The sequence below is a fragment of the Xenopus laevis genome, chromosome 6L, assembly GCF_017654675.1.
Source record: "Xenopus laevis strain J_2021 chromosome 6L, Xenopus_laevis_v10.1, whole genome shotgun sequence".
NCBI lineage: Eukaryota > Metazoa > Chordata > Amphibia > Anura > Pipidae > Xenopus > Xenopus laevis.
Window position 1 is genome coordinate 120659732 of NC_054381.1, and position 20113 is coordinate 120679844.

At 38.5% G+C, this 20113-nt stretch overlaps 1 protein-coding gene across 1 annotated transcript in view; it reads left to right on the forward strand.

The window, feature by feature from the left end:
* The window catches only part of spidr.L (scaffold protein involved in DNA repair L homeolog), a 205376-nt gene that overhangs the window by 171795 nt on the left and 13468 nt on the right, over positions 1-20113 (forward strand). Inside the window, exons 12-14 of the mRNA XM_041566418.1 lie at positions 2899-2983; positions 11568-11711; positions 13355-13414. Of these exons, the coding sequence (XP_041422352.1) occupies positions 2899-2983; positions 11568-11711; positions 13355-13414 (289 nt within the window). The remainder of the gene's footprint in view (positions 1-2898; positions 2984-11567; positions 11712-13354; positions 13415-20113) is intronic.

Sequence of the window (20113 nt, forward strand, 5' to 3'; positions counted from 1 at the left end):
CAGCAAAGTATACCAGGAAACAGATTATTGGAATGTCTGATAAACCTTTGAATATGTGTCCTTTATTTTACCTGTCTTTTTCAGTGGCTGTGATTTACCAGTGTTGCTTATTTTTATGTTTTAGTGCTTAGGAAAACCTGAGGTAAGAAAGGAAGTTAACATTAGGTTTGTTTTTTATTTAGTATAAAAATAGACTGAAAACACGTGTTATTTCATCTTTGATATATTCTGCCTAGTACTTTATTTCTACGAATAGAAACTGATTGGCTTTTGCCCAGGATCAAGCCTATTCCAAATTCCTTTTAAGAACAGACTGCACTTTTAAAAATGTTTTTGGCTTCTGTCCTCAATACAATGTTATAAAATGACAAACACAATATAAATATGTGAAAACAAACAATATTTTTGAAACCAGATAACAGATATTTCAGAATTTCAGACAGGGGATGATTTATGTCGTAATTGTGTCACAGATGGCTAAGATTAGATGTTTGAAGTTGTCTTTTGCTGCTGTCGCATTTAACAAATATACTTAGAAGCTGATAATGCTTGAGTTTGGTACAGCCGCAGTTGACCTTAAATTAAAAAATAAAATGTGTATATAAGTTTACATGCAACATTACTTCCTTGCAGTCAATATTAGTGATGCAGTTACACCTATCAAGCCCAGTTCATTGCTCTTACAGTTCATTTGGCATTCCAAAAGCTGGCCAAGCTAATGTGCAGATTAGTGATAGGTCACAAAAAATATAAGCTTTTTCCATTTCCATATAGTATATATATATATAGAGAGAGAGATTTATTGAGAAAGATCTGTGTGCAGACTGAAATGTCATTCACTTAAAGGGATACTGTCATGGGAAAAATCTGTTTCTCAAAAGAGCAAACAGATTTACAGATATACTTTATTTTGAATTGTGACATGGGGCTAGACATATTGTCAGTTTGCCTGCTGCCCCCAGTCATGTGACTTGTGCTCTGATAAACTTCAGTCACTCTTTACTGATGTACTGCAAGCTGGAGTGATATCACCCCCCTTCCCCAGCAGTCCATCAGCAGAACAATGGGAAGGTAACCAGATAGCAGCTCCCTAACACAAGATAACAGCTCCCTGGTAGATCTAAGAACATCACTCAATAGTAAAATCCAGGTCCCACTGCAACACATTCAGTTACATTGAGAGAAGAAACAACTGCCAGCCAGTGCAGCACTGGCTCTTTCTGAAAGCACATGACCAGGCAAAGTGACCTGAGTTATGATGCTTTAATGGAAACACTTCAAATGTGTGTAAATTCAAATGTAATCATAATGGAACTATGTGTTATGTACTTTGGCTTCCCTATTCCCACCCCCATTTTTTTTTCTGTACCCCTACCCTATATACTTAACAGAAATCAAAAATTATTTTCCAAAAAAAATAATTACCTGAGATGGCTGCCTACACAATTTTACAACTAAACAAAAAATACACTTGATGGTTCAGGAATGAAATTTGTTAGAGTGAATTATTTGCAGTGTAATCAGGGCCGCCATCAGGGGGGGGACAGGGGGGACAATCGTCCGGGCCCGGGCATGAAGGGGGGCCCGGCAGCGCTGCGTTTTTTTAAGATCCGGGCCTCCCTTAAGAGCACCCTAGCCGTACGTCTTGCCTCTGTGTTGCCGAATGCGGAAGTGCCGAAAAGCCGAAGCCGATGCGCCAAAAAGACCAGAAGCGCCGAATATTCTATAGGACCCTGCCACCAATCTTTTTTTTAAACTTTTTTTTTTTGGGGCCCCAATTTTTCTTTTAACTTGCCACCAATGTTTTTATTTTTTTTTTATACATTTTTTTTGTTGGGGCCCAAGTTTTTATAAGGGGGCCCTGACCATCAATAGCTTTTTATAACTTGTGTGGGGGGGTTACTTTTTTAGCGCTGATGTCTGTGTGGTCTTTTAACTGCGATGTGGAGTGGGCGGGATATGGGGTGGAGCTTGGTCGTCAGTGTGGGCGGGGCCCCCAAAAATTTTGTTGTACGGGGCCCCGTGATTTCTAATGGCGGCCCTGAGTGTAATTAAGAAAATACAAAGTACATCATAGAAATCATGACAGAATCCTTTTGAAAACTTTTTCTGTTTTCATTTTAAAATCTTGCATGTGCTGATAATCCCTCTTTTCTTCGTTTTATTTATTTTATGCAATTTTAAATTTCAATATTTTTATTTTGTCTGAAGGAGGATACAAATAAGCATAATATGCATGACATTGCAGCACAAACAGTTTTACTTGTACTTTACAGTCTTTACATTTCTGTGTACAGTCTGGTGTACCAACTATTGTCAAGGTTATTTATATTTTATGCAATTTACATTAGGTCTTTAACACTCATTTATGAGCTGTGGTCTTCTTTGCAGACCTTGCTGGTACATGAAACAAAGCAAAGCGAAAGCACCTTTCAGAATGGCACATGGCTAATTTACATACTGTGTCACACAGTGTGAAGTAACCTTAGAATGTCTGGATCATGGATTGAAATCGACTCCCTGCACAGCGGGATAAGCTCAGCATTGTTAGTTTTATATTTCCAGACTGGCACACATTTTGGCTCTTATTCATGTTATAATGAAATTAGAACAAATAAAATGTAATCCTTTTATACCAGGGGTTTCCAATTCTAGTCTTCAAATATAACTAGCAGTGTAGTTTCATGTAACTTGATCAGTAGTTGGATGGGTTTGCTGATGAATTTACCTCTGTGCAAACAAGGCTTTAAAGGCACACTAACCACTCCAACAGTGCTATAAATGCAGGCTTGTATTGTATAGTATGAATCAGCAGTTGTATTGATATATAAATTGAATTTAAGGTTTACTGCTGTAGCATAACATGCATGTTGTGTAACAGTTTATTTTCTCTTACAGAGCTCCTGGACTCTTCAGCTTAATCGACAGTTTGTGGCCTCCTTTGGTGCCAATTAAAGTCCATGGCCAAAGCCAAGATCAGCAGGTGACTAACTAGAAATGTATATTTCACTTCTCATCTTAGTATTTTGATATAAACAAATAGTAAAGGCACCTTTGCTTAAGTTGCTCTGCTTTAGGACAGCACTGAAATTCTAAAAATAAGTTGAGTAGCTGTTTTAGTGCCAGCCACTCCTTTAGGAAGACAACCTCTTAAATAAGTATATTATAAAATTTTGCATCACTCAAGGCTACTCTGGGCCGTCCTGGGATGAGGATGCTGTTGCTGTTTTTACTCCCCTGTGGAGGAAACTATAAACACTAGGGGGCAGATTTATTATCTAGTGTATAAAACGGCAGGATATTACACACACACACACACACACACACACACACACACACACACACATCACCATGTAAAAAATGAGTAAAAATTGCATCATTTTTTGCATACTTTTTCTTTGAGCAACTTCCGCCAGAAGTGCAATATAAAGGTGTAAAATCTGATGTTCACTTGACGTAAAATAAAACACACCTTGGTAAATTCGCTGTTTATTTCACACAGTGTTTTACACCATTTTTTCAACAAATTTCATTTTACACAGCTTAATAAATATGTCCCCAAAATATCTCCTCCTGCATTGTTGGATTTGTAGTTGCAGAACATAACATGGCTATACTCTGCATCATGCTGTTTTATAGATAACGTGGCTGTTATTTAATATACTGTTATAAGAGCCATTCATTTCCATACCATTTCCACACTAATTCTGCTTCTCTAGCTCTTAAGATATTATTGCCTCATCTATTGGTTTGAAATGGTAAATGTAACCACAAATATTTCCCAATATGCTTATCTTTGCTTCCTGATCGATTTCCTCTTTACTTAGTAAAGGAAGTGGGCCCACTACATTGATTGTTCCTCCTTAAATTTTATTCTTCCTAAACAGGCTCGGTTTCTCATTGAATCACAGAGTGGAAGAAAATTCAGAAAGCATGACATCGCAGTATCAATACACTCAATGAGCAAATTCCCAAAATTGTGATATTTAGGCATTAAACCGGATGCATTCAAAGTATCTCGTAATGCCCAGCAGCTCCCTATCCTTCTTTAACCTTGCCTCGCCCCTTACCAGATCTATAAGAAAGGGTCGGGGGGGGGGATGGTATAATAGATCCAGCTATATATCCATCTATATTGTTTCTGCAGTTGGTTTTCTGATATTGTGTACTTATATACGTGTTGGTGAAAACATACTTGTGATAATGTTTGGGCACCTGTGTCGAAATTGTAAACATCAGAAACATCACCTGGCTGTGATCAACAAAAGTTAGCTTTAAAAAAATGTGGTTCACTTATTCCTTATCACATTATTAGCTTTGTTTGTATATGCACCACTGTGAATCCGCAGACCTGGCCTGAGCCAAAAGTGTGTCCTGGATCTAGGATTTATCACTTAGTAGGGGTACACAGAACCCACATTTTTTATGAAGAATTTGGCTGAATTCTCACCCTGATTTGCATGTGTAAATGATGGTAAGGAAGGGTTAAAAAGAAAAAAAATCCTATTTGTGTGACAAAAATGTTATTTTAATGATTTATGTTTTGTTTTGGCCAATCACATGGGTTAACCCAAATTTGAATACTGCTCAAAAATTCCAAATCCCGAACCAAATTCTGGAATCTGTGCATCCCCTATCATGTATATTTGGATTTATCTTTCATGTAGCCAGGACCACTCTATAACATATAGCAAGGTTATGAATATGTGAACATTAAAATCTCAGTGATTCTTTTGTAGTTTCAGGGATATCTATTACAGCAAATAAAACATAACTCCAACGCTCACACACGACTGCATCCCCTTGCCCATCTCCCCCACCTTAGGCCCACCCTAGTTGGGCCAGCCCCAAAGTTAGTTTGTTTTAAAGTCATGCAGCTGATAAATAATGCTTCTGGTTCTCTACATCCTCTACACTTAGACTGAAATGGAAAAAAAAATGAAGCAAGTGTATACCTCTCTCAAGTGTATACCTCATTCTTTTCCATAGGCCCATTCAGAGCATTTCACTATGTGAAATAATGTGGTCAATATTTGCAGCTTGCCCCAAAACAAACCTAGAAACCCTTTTGCTACGGTAAAGTGCATATGTTATGTCAATTTAGTTTATAATTCCTTAGCACCATAAACAAATGATTAGTTTAATGGGTAAGTTGGAATTTATACCATACACTTGTGAACAGGTAAATGAGACTCGTTGCCATACATGGTTGCTTAGTTGAATGGGTACGTGGGATTTAGTAGCATAAATTGATTCTTATAATTTGGAAATGGGAGTTAGCACCAATTTTACCTAGAATGTATCATAGCATATAGCTATTAAAGGGCAATTTACCCCATTGTTAAACAAAAGTGCAATGAATAGGGCTTGTGCTGAACATACTTTTTGCCTATTTGAGCACAAGCCCAATAAAGTCTATGGTTTTTATTTTTTTGAGCTAAACAGAGAGTTTGAAGGTAATCCATGTTTGGTCCTTGCAAGGTAGATAATTTTATTTCCAGTGAACAGATAATCCTCCTGCATAATTGACTCCTGCTGAAAAAACACACAACACAACAACAAAAGGTGAAAGGAGGGGTTTGTTTGTTCTGCACAAGCTCTGTTTATTGGACTTTAATTGAACAAGGGTATACTGCCCCTACAACTTCATTTGAAAATGCATCTATGCTACTTGTTTCTGCTAGAGCAGATGCAATCACTTCTATAACTTTATATGGGTCGTTACAGGTCATTCTGTTGTTTGCAGGTGAAGGATTACAAATTACTTAGCAGGGAATTAGAGGCATTAGGTTTTTTTATGACCTTCTCTGAAAAAATTGTAATACCGGACTTGCCAGAAACATCTTGCCACGAACATAAATATCAAATTGCCAATAGCAACCATTTAGCAATTAGTTTTGAACTTAGTTTTTTTTCTACTACAAGTTGGAAGACGAAGGTACAGACCTGATTGGTTTCTATTGGCAAATGCACTTGTGCAATTAAAGGGGTGGTTCACCTTTATGTTAACTTTTAGTATGTAATGGCCAATTATCAGCAACTTTTCAATTGGTCTTCATTATTTATTTTTTATAGTTTTTAAATTATTTGCCTTCTTCCTCAGACTCTTTCCAGCTTTCAAATGGGGGTCACTGACCCCATTTAAAAACAAATGCATATACATGTATAATCAGAATTACCTAAAACTAAAATTACAATCTGTAATCTGTATCTGTAATTACAATACAGATTAAGTGCTCAGTGTAAAGGAGACAAAATGATGGAGGACCCTACCCTGTAGGGCTTACATTCTTAATGGAAGGGTAACTTAAACACAATTTGGAGGCGACTTCCAGTTTAATAGACTCGCGCCTGCCCTCCGTCCCTTTTGTGATGTCATTGGCGGGGTGGGGTGGCGTGGGTCTATAAATGGAAGTGGGATGTGGGTCAGGCACGTGCAGGTCAATAAAGACTCAGCCCGCACATTACTGATGTGCGGGTCAGGGTTTCCCTGACCCGCACCCTAACCCGCGCTGCTGCCGCCCGCATCCTCGCTTCCGGGGGCCTTTTAAAGACCCATCCTGGCACGTCACAATGATGTCACAAAAGGGGTGGGGCGAGCAGACTCGAGACTATAAAACCGGAAGTCGGATGCCAGCATTTGAAGGTGGGGGGCGGGGAGAGCAGGAGAACTCAACCCGCACCCGCCCGCCACCCACGAGGGGGAGTGTGAGGTCAACCCGAACCCGCACGACCCGAGGGTATCGGGTTGACCCGCAGATCACTACCGCACTTCACTAGTTACAATGTATTCTGTTTCCCACCACATCTGCGTGGTGTATGTACCGAAGGCTTGAGCTGACACAAATGCTGGTGTTTTGGGAATACAGTTTTACATCAATTTAAAAATTTCCCCTCATTTTACAGATTTATTTCTTGTCCCACAATATATAATGTATAACACATTTCCCTGATTTTACATTTCCTGGATTTTACACCATTTTTTGTGTTCCCCTGAAAAACGTAAAATGGGGGTTCTACTGTATAGCAATAGAAAGGTACAGTGGGAAAGCTACTGAGTTTCAAGTTGAAGCCAAGGCCTTTGTTTTCTGGTTGCATAAATATGAATGTGTCTTTCCTTAAATTCCTTACGATGAAAGTTTGCCTAAATATTTGCAATATATAGCTTGCCTGCAGACAAACAGACTTTTGCATACTTCAATAAATTATTTGTACAAAAAAGAAGAAAAAATAATTAGTGACCACACAGCTGTTTCCATTAATCCAAATTAATTTAATGTACCAGATTTTAATGAACTCCTGACAGATTATACCATACATAGGAGTTCATTTATGGACCATTCTGTGGTCATGAAAGAAGAATGCTGTAAGGTATTGATTAGTAGTGTAGCGTGGAGATGATTTCATGCCCTGAAACATTCATAGCTTGCCAGCATTTCAATATATTATTTTTCTGGACTCATCGTGATGATTTCTTGTTGCTGGATCTATCCTGCCAACTCCACCCCCTCCAGAATATAAATATTTAAATGTCTTCTGGTTAGTAAACATCTTGTACTTGTACTGTGCTATCAACTGACATTGCAGCAGATATAAAGTCATGGAGCAGATAAACAATCTCTACCAATTTAGAATACAACAACAGAAGTTGACTCTCCTGTAATCATAGGATCTAGATACTTTGGTCTTGACATTTAGATGGAGTGTGGAGGTCAATAAATTGTCTCTGATTAGTGTAGAAACAACGTGAATTTTTGGTTAAAAATAACTTCCAGACCGTATCACTTCTAATTTATGCCCTGCTAGGAAGCTTCTTGAAATGGAATGTGTTGAATGAAGCATCACACTGGATACAAATGTGCACATTTTAATAGATTTAAAGGGGTAGTTCACCTTTTAATTAATTGTTACTATAAAGTAGTCTGATTGTCTGAGAACATTTTTGCTTTTCATTTTTATAGTTTTTGAATTGTTTCGTTTTTTTGTTTATCAGCTCTGCAGATCACAATTTAGGAGTCCATGAATGAAATATACACTGGACGATGAATAGAAGAGAAAGATAAATAGTAGCAATAAATAACAAAAAAAAAAATGTAGCCTCATAGAACAATAGGTTTTTTTTTTACTCCTAAGGTCAGTGACTCCCATTTAAAATAGGAAAGTAGTTAATGAAGAAGGTGAAAAACAAAAGAAAAATAACACAAAAAAATTAAGACCAGTTGAAAAGTTGCTAAGAATAGGGCATCCCATACAGTAATGTAACTAGAGGGGAACGGGACCTGGCGAGGGACGAGCAGCCGGGCCCCCCTCCGTACACCCGGAACGCCGCCAGAATCAGTGGCGCGTGAGCTGCCAGGGGGCCCTGAGGGGGTGCGGGCCCTGGCCCAATTGCACCCCCTGCTCCCCCGGTAGTTAAGACACTAATCCCATAACATACTAAATGTAAATTTAAAGGTGAGCATCTACTTTATAAGCATTGAGTGTACCTTAAACAGTATGTTAGTCATTGTAGGAGAGATTAGCAGATTATTTGGACTTTTTTTGCCAGGGTTATTGTGAACACTCAAGCTCATTGACAGGTTGTTGTGTGTGCCCTACAGTCATGTATGTAGTGCAAAATGCTAATAATGAAATTACTTTTTTTTACTTCTAGCTTTTACACTTCACACATCTACGCTATCATACGTTTGAAATGTGCATCTATCTATCAATAATATAATCATCGCTGCCGCATTTCTGTTTTACTAGAGTAGATACTTGTAGAAACGTCTAACCCTCAGGAATGTGATGTTCCCATAATTGTTACTTTAACAGTTCATAAAAATGTCTGGCTATTTGTATAGTATCTTTTATGCAAATGCCCCACAGACCCCTTCATTATTTTCCCCATGCAGAGTGTCATTGTGCCATGTACAAAAGATAAAAAGTCGTATTTGGCCTGGATATTGCGGTTACATTGCTTCATTGAATGTGAAAAACAGCAGTGTACTGAAACGTTGATTATTATTTTCGTTAAAGGGGCAGTATGCCCTCTTGTTCAATCTAAGTGCAATGAATATTTCTTGTGCTGTACATACTTTTGGCCTATTGTTTTATTCATAAAAAATCTGGGTTTTTTCAGGGAAACTGAACCTACTGTAAGCAAGGCAATTAAATTCTGAGTATACAACCCCATCTCTTTATCCATTGTTGTGAATGATTTGTATGCAGGAGTCCTTTTTTCTGGGTTCATATCTGTGCAATGGTAATATAATTATCTACCCTGCAAGAACCAAACATAAAGTAGCTTATGTTGCTGTAGCCATGTTTGGCTCAAGAAAAAAGTTTTTTCTTTCATGATTAAAACTGTAGGCACAAAGTTCAGCACTATTCATTGAACTTACTGTATGTTGAAAAAAATTGGTATACTGCTCCTTTAAAGAAGACCTATCACTAATATAACTACCCTCACTGTGGTTTTAGCGGTGTCTCAGTTGCATTCAGTGGTACATAAACAGTGTGGTGCTGATATGGGGTCCCTTATGCAGACACCAGTTTTCATGGAAGCTCCTAATCACAGGAAGACCATCTTGCATACTCCATTTTACGCTAATAATGCTCATTTTTAGAACTGATTTCCTTTTTCTCTGTAGTAATTAAACAGTGTGTTGTACTTGAACTTAACTAAGCTGCATGACCCTTTTGGGTTTATGTAGTGTTTTTAAATGTTTTTTTGTTTTTCTTTAAAGCATACATGTCTTCTAGACAGTTGCACTAGTTGCATATATCTGATACTTTTGCCTGTTCTATAGCAAACACCATAAATAATCAATATAACCTTATTAAATGTAACAATAAGATCACTTAAGGTATGAAATTCAAATTACAGACCCATTATCTGGAAAACCCCAGGTCCCAAGCATTCCTAACAGCTCCTATACATAGCATTAGTTATTCTAGGTTTCGGGTTAGTGCAGGGTTTTGAACTACGGATGCAACATGAAGTTGAGAAGTTCAGAAAAGCTGTAACAAAATAGTCCATGCAACAAAATACTGGAACTGCCTTGACTGTGTTTTCTTTAAATATTTTCACTGTTGATCTAAGCAGGGTCATTACTGAGAACACAACTGCGGTTTTCAGACAAGAAGGTCAGTTATTAATCAGAACATGCCATATAGCCTTGACCACAAGCAATCCCCAGTGTGGTTCGCTTTGATTTATTTTGCATCTTGATGCTGGAAGGCCAAATGTAATTGCTTGCTTATTTTTGAAACAGACATATGCTTTTACAGTCTGTTTGATTTCATCTAGAGCCTTCATCCTCAAATTAAGAGAACCCAGTACCAAGGGCAACTCTTGACTTAGATTTTCTGTTTTTGCATCAAAAAGAGTCATGAACTATAGATTTCCTTCCCTTTGTATTTCAAAGGATAAACATTGTTTATTTAAAGTTTAAAGGGATACTGTCATAGGAAAACATATATTCCAAAATGCATCGGTTAATAGTGCTGATCCCACAGAATTCTGCACTGAAATCCATTTCTCAAAAGAGCAAACAGATATTTTATATTCAATTTTGAAATCTGACATGGGGCTAGACATATTGTCAGTTTCCCAGCTGCCCCAGTCATGTGACTTGTGCCTGCACTTTAGGATGGAACTACTTTTACTTTCTGGCAGGCTGTTATTTCTCCTACTTAATGTAACTGAATCAGTCTCACAGTCTCAGTGGGACTTGGCTTTTACTATTGAGTGCTGTTCTTAGATCTTCCAGGGAGCTGTTATCTTGTGTTAGGGAGCTGCTATTTTTTTTTACCTTCCCATTGTTCTGTTTTTAGGCTGCTGGGGGGGGGTGATATCACTCCAACTTGCAGTACAGCAGTAAAGAGTGATTGAAGTTTATTAGAGCACAAGTCACATGACTGGAGGCAGCTGGAAAACTAAGAATATGTCTAGCCCCATGTCAGATTTCAAAATTGAATATGAAAAAATCTGTTTGGTCTTTTGAAAAATGGATTTCAGTGGAGAATTCTGTTGGAGCAGCACTATTAACTGATGCGTTTTGAAAAAAAAAACATGTTTTCCCATGACAGTATCTCTTTAACAATAATTGCAACAATAATTTTTGCATTAATTGATCAACACCTCTAAGCAAATGGAAGAAGTCTCAGGGCATGCATGGAAAGATATTTAACAGAGAAATCAATTAAACAGTGAAATATATATTTTTGACCTCTAGGTAATGTTCTAAATATGGAGATGTGGAGGAATAAAACATGTGTGTCATTAAAAGGGCTAAGTTGCTTTTAAAATTATGTTATTCATACAAGTAATATTTAGAATATATTTAGAAATAAATAAGGAGCATATTTATGCCATTGGAAAAAGGGAAAAAAATATTCTGAAGCACCATTTGTTTGTATGTAAGTATTTTATGTAATTGTTTTGCTGCCTAGGTCCAGTCAGAGAGGTGCTAGCATAAATAAATAATTTTTGGCTGAATTTACCCATTTACATCATTGTTTGCAGCATTTCCTAGTGTATTTTTATAAAGCATAATAATATGTTCTTATATTATCTTATACAGGTCCAGAACAACCTGCCGGTTCCCAGCTTCTGCTATATTCTAGCTGTGCGTGCAGATGAAATTGAAGATGATATTAAAGAGTCAGCAGAAGCCTCAGGCTTATACCTGCCACCTGTAATCCATACTCTGAGAGAAATCCTTCAGGTGATTGTTTGTTCATAGCTCCTGCTCTAAAGTTACTTTACGTCCCCAAATGCTGGGTACCAACTCCCATTTCATAGCCACTGCCCCTGGCTGATATCAGCCTCTTGACTAGGGTTGCCACCTTTTATGGAAAAAGATACCCGCCTTTCTATATATTTATCTTTTTATCCTATTAATAACATTTGGGATCAACCATCATTTTTACCGGCCAGGCCAGTAAATTACCGGAGTCTATGGGAGATGGCCTTTATGTATTTTGGCACTATCCGGATAATGGATCCCATAATTTAACATTAAATGCTGTGTGTGTTTATGTACATCAGTATTGCATAAATATCTAAAATATAAGTCTGATGGTTTTTAAGGCAGCACTGACAAATCACACCTGCCAAGCTCATATGTGCCCTTGCAATGTTCAAAATTCAAGGTTTAATTCTAAGGCATTTGAAAAGTGTAGTAATAAGATGCTGGGTAACACTTTTGAAATGAAAAATAAGGATGAAAAGACGATACCTTTTATTGGCTAAATAATATTTTTGTTTTGTGGGATCCATTATCTAGAAACCCATTATCCAGAAAGCTCCGAATTACGGGAAGGCCTTTTCCCATAGACTCCATTTTCTTTGTAATGAGAAAACAATAGCTGTTACTGGTTCCCAACCAAGATATAATTAATTCTTGCTGAAGGTAAAACAAAGCTATTGGGTTTAATTAAAAAACATTTTTTTTAACAGACTTAAGGTATGAAAATCCAAATTTCGGAAAGAAGCGTAAACCACAAAACCCCTGGTCCCAAGTTTTCTAGATTACAGTTCCCATACCTGTACTGGCTTTCCCAAAATGTTAGGATACTGTTATTCACTAAAACATGAGCCAATAAAGACATCCCCATTACATGAAGTTTGTTATTTTTCTTTTAAAAACATATTGCAATGGAACAGAGTTATGCCAGCTGGTTAAATGTTACCCTCCCAATCTGTTCAAACACTCCTGTCACATTATAGTATATATAATGTAGACGGTCTCGGACTGGCCCGGCGGGATACCGGGGAAAAACCCGGTGGGCCCTGACCCTTAATGGGCCCCCGCCAGGCCAGTCCCCTCTCCCGATCAGATTCGGGGGGGGGGGATTTTCAGGCGCTGCGCAGTGCCGCATGCGCTCAGCACCTGTTGATTTAGGAGTGCTGCGGTGGCGCCTTCGCGCAGGCGTAACGAGCGGCGCCTGCATCCATGTGCGCTCTACGCGTCATATAGGGGCAGGGGGTCGGAGGGGGTCCTGGACATTAGTCCCGGTGGGCCCTGGGCCCCCCAGTCCGACCCTGAATGTAGAAAATCAGATGGCACACACTTCAGCAAATGCATTAAATTTTAGTGATTTATTGAGTTCTCCATGCAATGTTTCGGAGTTGAGATCTCAATAATTCACTAAAATTTAGCACATTTACTAAAATGTGTGCAATATGATTTTGAACTATTGAAAATGGTTCATGCAGCAAGGTTTTCAGATAGAACACCACCGCATATTTTTCACAGAATTTTGAACTATTATATGTTGCACGTTATAATATGGCATGATAAATAATTTGGCATTTAATCTATGTATACTAATACGTGTTGCTTTTTTCCGGGTTCTTCTATTTTAGGTTGTTGGTCCAGGGCAAAGATGTAGCTTTTTGGGAACAGTAATCTACATAAGGCCTGAGGTAAGGACTGATGTTTTATGAATTGGATCCAGCCACAGCAAAGTTAGAACTCAAAGTCTGACAAATTGCTACATATGGATCAACAGAATCCCTGTACCCCAGTTTTCTAATGTGTAAAAACAAATAGGGTCGTTTATAGTTAACGGCGGATGCCGTCAATCATCATCACATAGCCCCACACCAAATTTTGGTACTTTGACGATTTACTAACGGGCTCAGGCGTAACTTCACTAGCGAAAGAGACTGACGCTGGCGCTCAATCGCCAGGCAAAGTTGCGCTCTGGCGAAGGGACATAACTGTGAAGATGCGGATTTTACTGAACGTTTTTTACTGAAAATTTTTCTAAGTCCCAAAAAACGGTGGTGTCTTTTCATTTTTTCAGGGTGATAGGCTGCAAAAGAGTGTACAAATTTTTTGTGTAACTGGCTTCCCCCCCTACATTTCCTAATGTATGGCACATAAACTATACAGTGGGCTCATGTGTAGGGCAATATAACAACTCTATTTTCTTTAAGGTTTCCCGGGCTTGTGTAATGCAATATATTTGTTGCAACATATACGTCCATTCAACTTTAACTTCCTGCCTTATGCAAATTAGCCAACGCGGGTGCAACTTCCCTCTGCTTGCCGAATTAACGCTAGCGCAACTTCGCCAGCTTTCGGGGGCCCTAGATGCAACTTTGCATGTTACCGAATTAGCATTGTCTGAGCAAATTTTGGCCTTACAAAGTGTTGTGCTGCCTGCCAAGCCGTCGATTGCGAATTTTCGCAGCTCAGTAAATTTGCCCCCCTGGAGTGCTGTACAGCATTATGGGTGTGCATACAGGGCATAACCTTTCATCCAAACTTTTGAAATTATTCCAAAACCCCCATTCAGATAAAAACATGTATTGCTTTGTGCACCAAAAACCTTTTTAACCATGTAAAAATGGGAAGAGGTCCTACGAAAGATACCGACTCCCAATCTCTTGCTAAATGAGACTTCCTTCAGTGTCTCCATGCACAGACAGAAGCAGAGGCTGGATGGCTGATGTCTGACATTCTCTTGGCTGTGTGTTATCTCACATATGCCCAGTCTGGACTCTATGTATATATTATTTCCTGCCTCGGTAGCTGGAGCCGTTGTATTTGGATGACCCTCGCTGATTAACTGTGGTCCAGGTTATGCTTAAGACTATGACACACAGGCTGTTTTCAGCGGCTGTTGTCAGCCTGAGTAATTTTGCAGGCTGAGAGAAGCAAATCTGCTCAGTGCCCCTGCTCTATTGATTTTAATCAGATCAGCCTGTGTGCGGTCACACACAGGCTAAGATCAACCCAGTCAGGTACTACTTGCAAGGTTGTATCAAAAGTCGAACCTGTCCATTTATACACAGATTCTGCACACAAACATTCATTCATTTTAAGCAGCATTAGTTCTAATACAAACTGGTGAATTTTCTGTATCCAGGTAAGGTGCATTTTAGCCCATTGGAGCCACTCCTTGAATATGCAGTTAACAGAGGGCCTGCATAACAAAATATATTTAGCTTATTTGTAGCCACTGCTTTCATGTCCACTGCTGAGTACAGGTCAGTATTAAAACACATTCACCTGGGCACTGCAAGGCACCCTGGAAACACCGACTGTTTTTGGCAACCCATTGCAACTTAAACTGCAGTTTGTTTCCGTTTATATCTTGTCTCTCAGTTGCTTACATTCCATACCTAAAGCAAGCTACTACTTTTCTAAACTGGCTAAAATAGTTCTGCGTGTTTCATTTATTAAACACTCCCAGCTGCAAGTAAGTAGAACCATGCCATACCAGAAGTAAAGAATTCTTTTGATTCTGAGTAGATTTATTTCTTGATAACACTGGGATCTTTTCTAATGCCTCCCCTCCTCATACTTAGCTTTTAGATACATTTATAACTTGTGGTTGACAACAGTATTTTGTGCTACCAACAAGCAAATATTAAGTGGAAGGAGAACACGTTTCCAGCCAGACGCTGAAACAAGAAAGCCTACTTACAAAGGTGCATCATGGAGCTTTTTTTAAAACCATCTTTTGCCAAGGGAAGCTGCATTACAAAATGTGGGCAATCCATGTGAAGAGTGAGCATGAAATAGGGAATTAGACTAATTCCACTTAAAGTCCACTGGGGCAAGGTCTGTGTAAATCTTGCAGATTTTGTTGCTGCCCTGCAAACAATCTTATCTGCTAACTGATTGTTTTAACGAAGGATTCATCCATCAATGGTTAACGATATATGAGAGGCTATTGTCGTGTTAATAAGATCTCACATATATTAACTCAGTGGTCCCCAACCTTTTTTTTTTTAATTTAAATGTAAAAGAATTTGGAGAGCAACTTAAGCATGCAAAAAGTTGCTGGGGGTGCCAAATATGGACTGTGATTGGCTATTCGTAGCCCCTATGTGAACTGGGAGGCTGCAGGAGACTCTTTGGCAGCACACATAGTTTCTTTTGCATCTAAAGCTTGCATCCAAGTCAGAAATTCAAAAATAAGCACCTGCTTTCAGGCCACTAGGAGCAAAATCCAATGGGTTGGAGAGCAACATGTTGTTAGCGAGCCACTGGTTGGGGATCACTGTATTAACCGATGGCTATCTATTGCTTTGTTTCCTTTCGTATGGAACTCAACCCTTCATTGTTAAATGCGTGTGCCTTTATATTGATTATGTCATTGTCCCATTTACTGACTGACCAACCGATTTTTTTTAAAGCTGTCTGCTCGACTGTTTTGGCACAATGTGGTTGGAATGATTGTAAAAACTTATAATCATTTGCACCCTATCAACGTAACGATAAGTAGACAATTTTATTGGATCATCCTAAAATCAGTCGTTTCACAGGATGAAATCTTTTTTTTATTATTTAAAGCATATTTTTTTTTTTGAGTTTCAACAAAAGGGGGGTTACAAAACAAAAGGGGGAGGGTGAAGACAAAACAACACAAGTTATCTTCAATATGTACAGTACTGTCTGTTTAAATCAGAAGCATACATTACATAGCAATTACACTTAATACAATCGTTGAGGTTGGTCACTCAACAGTCCTGGGAGAATCAGCTACACACAGGATGAAATCTAATGGTAATGGCACATGTGGCCTAAAAATTAATTTGCATGGGTCTTAAGTTGTAGTGGGTAAAAGTCAGTGGTGTCATTGTGTCAAATTGCCTTCAAATCAACTTTGTGCACTTGAGTTTGATATATTTTAACCGTGGCAGTTTGCATTAACGTGCTGCATGGTGTGGCCTGCCTGCATTCAGCACAGCCCCATGAGTACAAGCTACATAGAGAAGAATAGGCTCTGTTAGGGTAAGGCCAGACGAGGAGATTCGGGGAGATTTTGTCGCCTGGCGACTTATCGCCACGTCTTTTGCGCGACTATCTCCCCGAACTGCCTTAGTGTTTTTCCCCCATAGGCTACAGTGCAAAATCGTCTGCGCTAATGCACACGCGGCAATGAGTTTTCAATAGTCGCCCAAAGTTGCCCAACTTAGGATTCGGCCGAATCCTTCTGACCAATTCCGGATCCTAATTTGCATATGCAAATTAGGGGCGGGGAGGAAAATCACATGATTTTTTGTCACAAAACAAGGAAGTAAAAAAAGTTTCCCCTTCCCACCCCTAATTTGCATATGCAAATTAGGATTCGGTTCGGTATTAGGCTGAATCTTTCACGAAGGGTTCGGCCGAATCCAAAATAGTGGATTCAGTGCATCCCTATTGAAGAGATAAAGAGGGAGGAATTTTACGTTAAAAATAAAGGTATACATATATATATATACACATTTATTGCTTTATGAAACTGTCCCGAGCCAGTAGCCCTATTATAATGCAAAATATCTTCCACTGAGATTCCAACCTGATCTGTGTCAATCTAGCTCCTGGGCTGGAACTGGGGGTGGGCAGACAAGGCACATGGCCAGGGTGTGATGGGATGGGGGGTGTTAGACACATTCTTATTCTGCCTGCACCACCCACTTGTCACCCCGCTGGGGGTGGGAGTCCTTGCCATTTTGCCCAGCTATGACTGTAACTGGAAGATTTAAACATAGTTCTTGTCTGTCCTTATATGATGTTTAGGGACACTGTTATCATGAAGCCAAAATTACACAACAATCTCCAAATCATCATCACCTCATCGTTTATTTATAAAGCACGTAGTGCTCTACAATGGTTTATAACAAACGTGTCCAAGAATGATTTAACATGGGTTACAGAAGAAAAACGGGATCTGTAAGATAGCAGCAAGAGGATTGACGTAGTGCTGGACACCACCATTCTCAATGGTGAATTCCCTTCCATTTGTAATAAAGTTTTTGATCATCTTATGGGGGTGGGTACTGGGACATCTGTCAAAATGCACCATGTGCCATTACCCTTCAAAACTATGTCAGCATTTAAACATAATTTACTGTAATACTGAACTGATTAAAATTGTGTGGGGTTTTTTTTCCCCAGAAGCCTTTAATATAAATTTATTATGTAGCCATACCACTGCCTGTAGGGACCACATTTGCATATCAGATAACCTGTTGAGGATACAATGGTTTAAGGTAGCTAAGGACTGTGTCAAATTTCACCATAACCACCACTATCTCTCATCCTAAACTTTTATACCGTGCGACTCCTTACCACTTGTATTCTATTGCTGAATTTCTCCATAAGGAACACTCACTCAGTATTTTCAAAAAGACTCCTTACCCTCTGGGATTCTATTCCTGACTTTCTCCATAAGGAACACACTCAGTATTTTCAAAAAGCAAGTCAGATCCAACCTTTTGGAGCATTAGAACATATCTTGTCTGGTCCAGGCGTCCTTGTATGTACTTTCTACTCTGTAAAATTGTACAGTGATGCATATTCATGTGGCACTATATAAATAGCTATACATACAAATGCCATACATAGGATGAAAGCCTTTCTCATATTAAATTGGACTGTTGATATTTACAGGTTCTTAAGGAAACCGGTGTAAGCTTAAAATATTACTAGCCCTTTGTTACGCATATAGCTATAAAGCAAACAGACGAATAAGAGGGATCAGAGGACCAGTACCACCAAAAATATATATATATTTATTTATACTAACATATTGCTCCTAAGATCTGCTTACAATACATTCCAAAAGTGGCAATTTAATCAAATGGATATAATGTAATGGAGTTTGTCAAGAGCATTTGACTGTTGTTAAATTGCAATATAAATGGAAGCATTAAAAAGAAGGAAGAACTATAGCGATCATTTACTTGCCAAGAGTGTGCCATTAAGGTTACTGGTTTCCAAACTGAGCGCTGGATCTCTGTAATAATAAACATCTGTCTTTAATTAGTATGTTATAGAATGGCTAATTCTAAGCAACTTTTAATTTGGTCTTTATTTTTTATAGTTTTTGAATTCTTTCTGCTGACTCTTTCCAGCTTTCAAATGGGGGTCACTGACCCAGTCTAAAAAACCAAATGCTCTATAAGGCTGCACATTTATTGTTATTGCTACTTTTTAATAACACATCTTTCTGTTCAGATCCTCTCCTATTCATATTCATGCATGGTTGCTAGGGTAATTTGGACCCTAGCAATCAGACTGCTGAAACTGCAAACTCAAAAACCACACATAAAAAATGAAAACCAACAGCATATTGTCTCAGAATATCACTCTTACTAAAAGTTTACTCAAAGGTGAACAACCCCTTTAATAAATATCATTACAGGTATGGAATTTGTTATCTGGAAACCCGTTATCCAGAAAGCTCTGAATTACAGAAAGGCAGTCTCCCATAGATTCCATTTTATCCAAATAATCATTTTTTTTTTTTAAATTATTTATTTTTTCTCTGTAATTATAAAAGTAACTTGTACTTGAAACTAAGATATAATTAATCCTTATTGGAAGCAAGACCAGCTTATTGGGTTTATTTCATGTTTACATAATTTTCTTGTAGACTTAACCTATGAAGATCCAAATTATGGAAAGATCCATTATCTGGAAAGCCACAGGTCCTGAGCATTCTGGATAACCTATCCCATACCTGTAATACGATGTTAAAGTGCACCAGAAGCCCTAGAATAGTACACTTTATCCCTGTGCATATTTATTTAAAAAATTCAAATGCTTATGTAAACATCAATGTCCCGTGCTCATTGTTCACTTTTTGCAGAACATTGATTTTAAAGTAGCAATAAATTCCTTTTCCTCCCTAAATTGTTTAAATATTATTAGGGGCGATGTCATTCTTCTCTAAAAATACATTGTGTTTGTTTTAAACAAGACAAAGCTGAAAATAGCTGAACTGACTCTTCTATGCCTCTGGGGCTTGGCTTAGTGTCACATTTTGATTTGCATGTCTGTCCAGCAAACAGAATGATCCTGTACTTTGCTGACTTTTTTTGTCACGCTTTAGCTGAAATTCTGAATGTATTTTCAGAAAGTAATTTTTTCTCCATGAAAGATAGTTATGGGCTGGAGACTATATGTCTCACCTCTCCCTGTAGTGACCCATAATGTTTCCCTGATTATGAATGTCATTTCTCAAGGGTTGCGGTAGAGTCCTGCAGCGGGTCAGGCACCTGCGGGTACCCGCAGGTTACCCGCAAAAACCTGCGGTACCCTGCCGGTAGAAGTTCCGGGTGTGGGTATAAACGCAGGTCAGCGGTTCTGTGAGTCTTCTCAGTAGAGATTTTTACTCC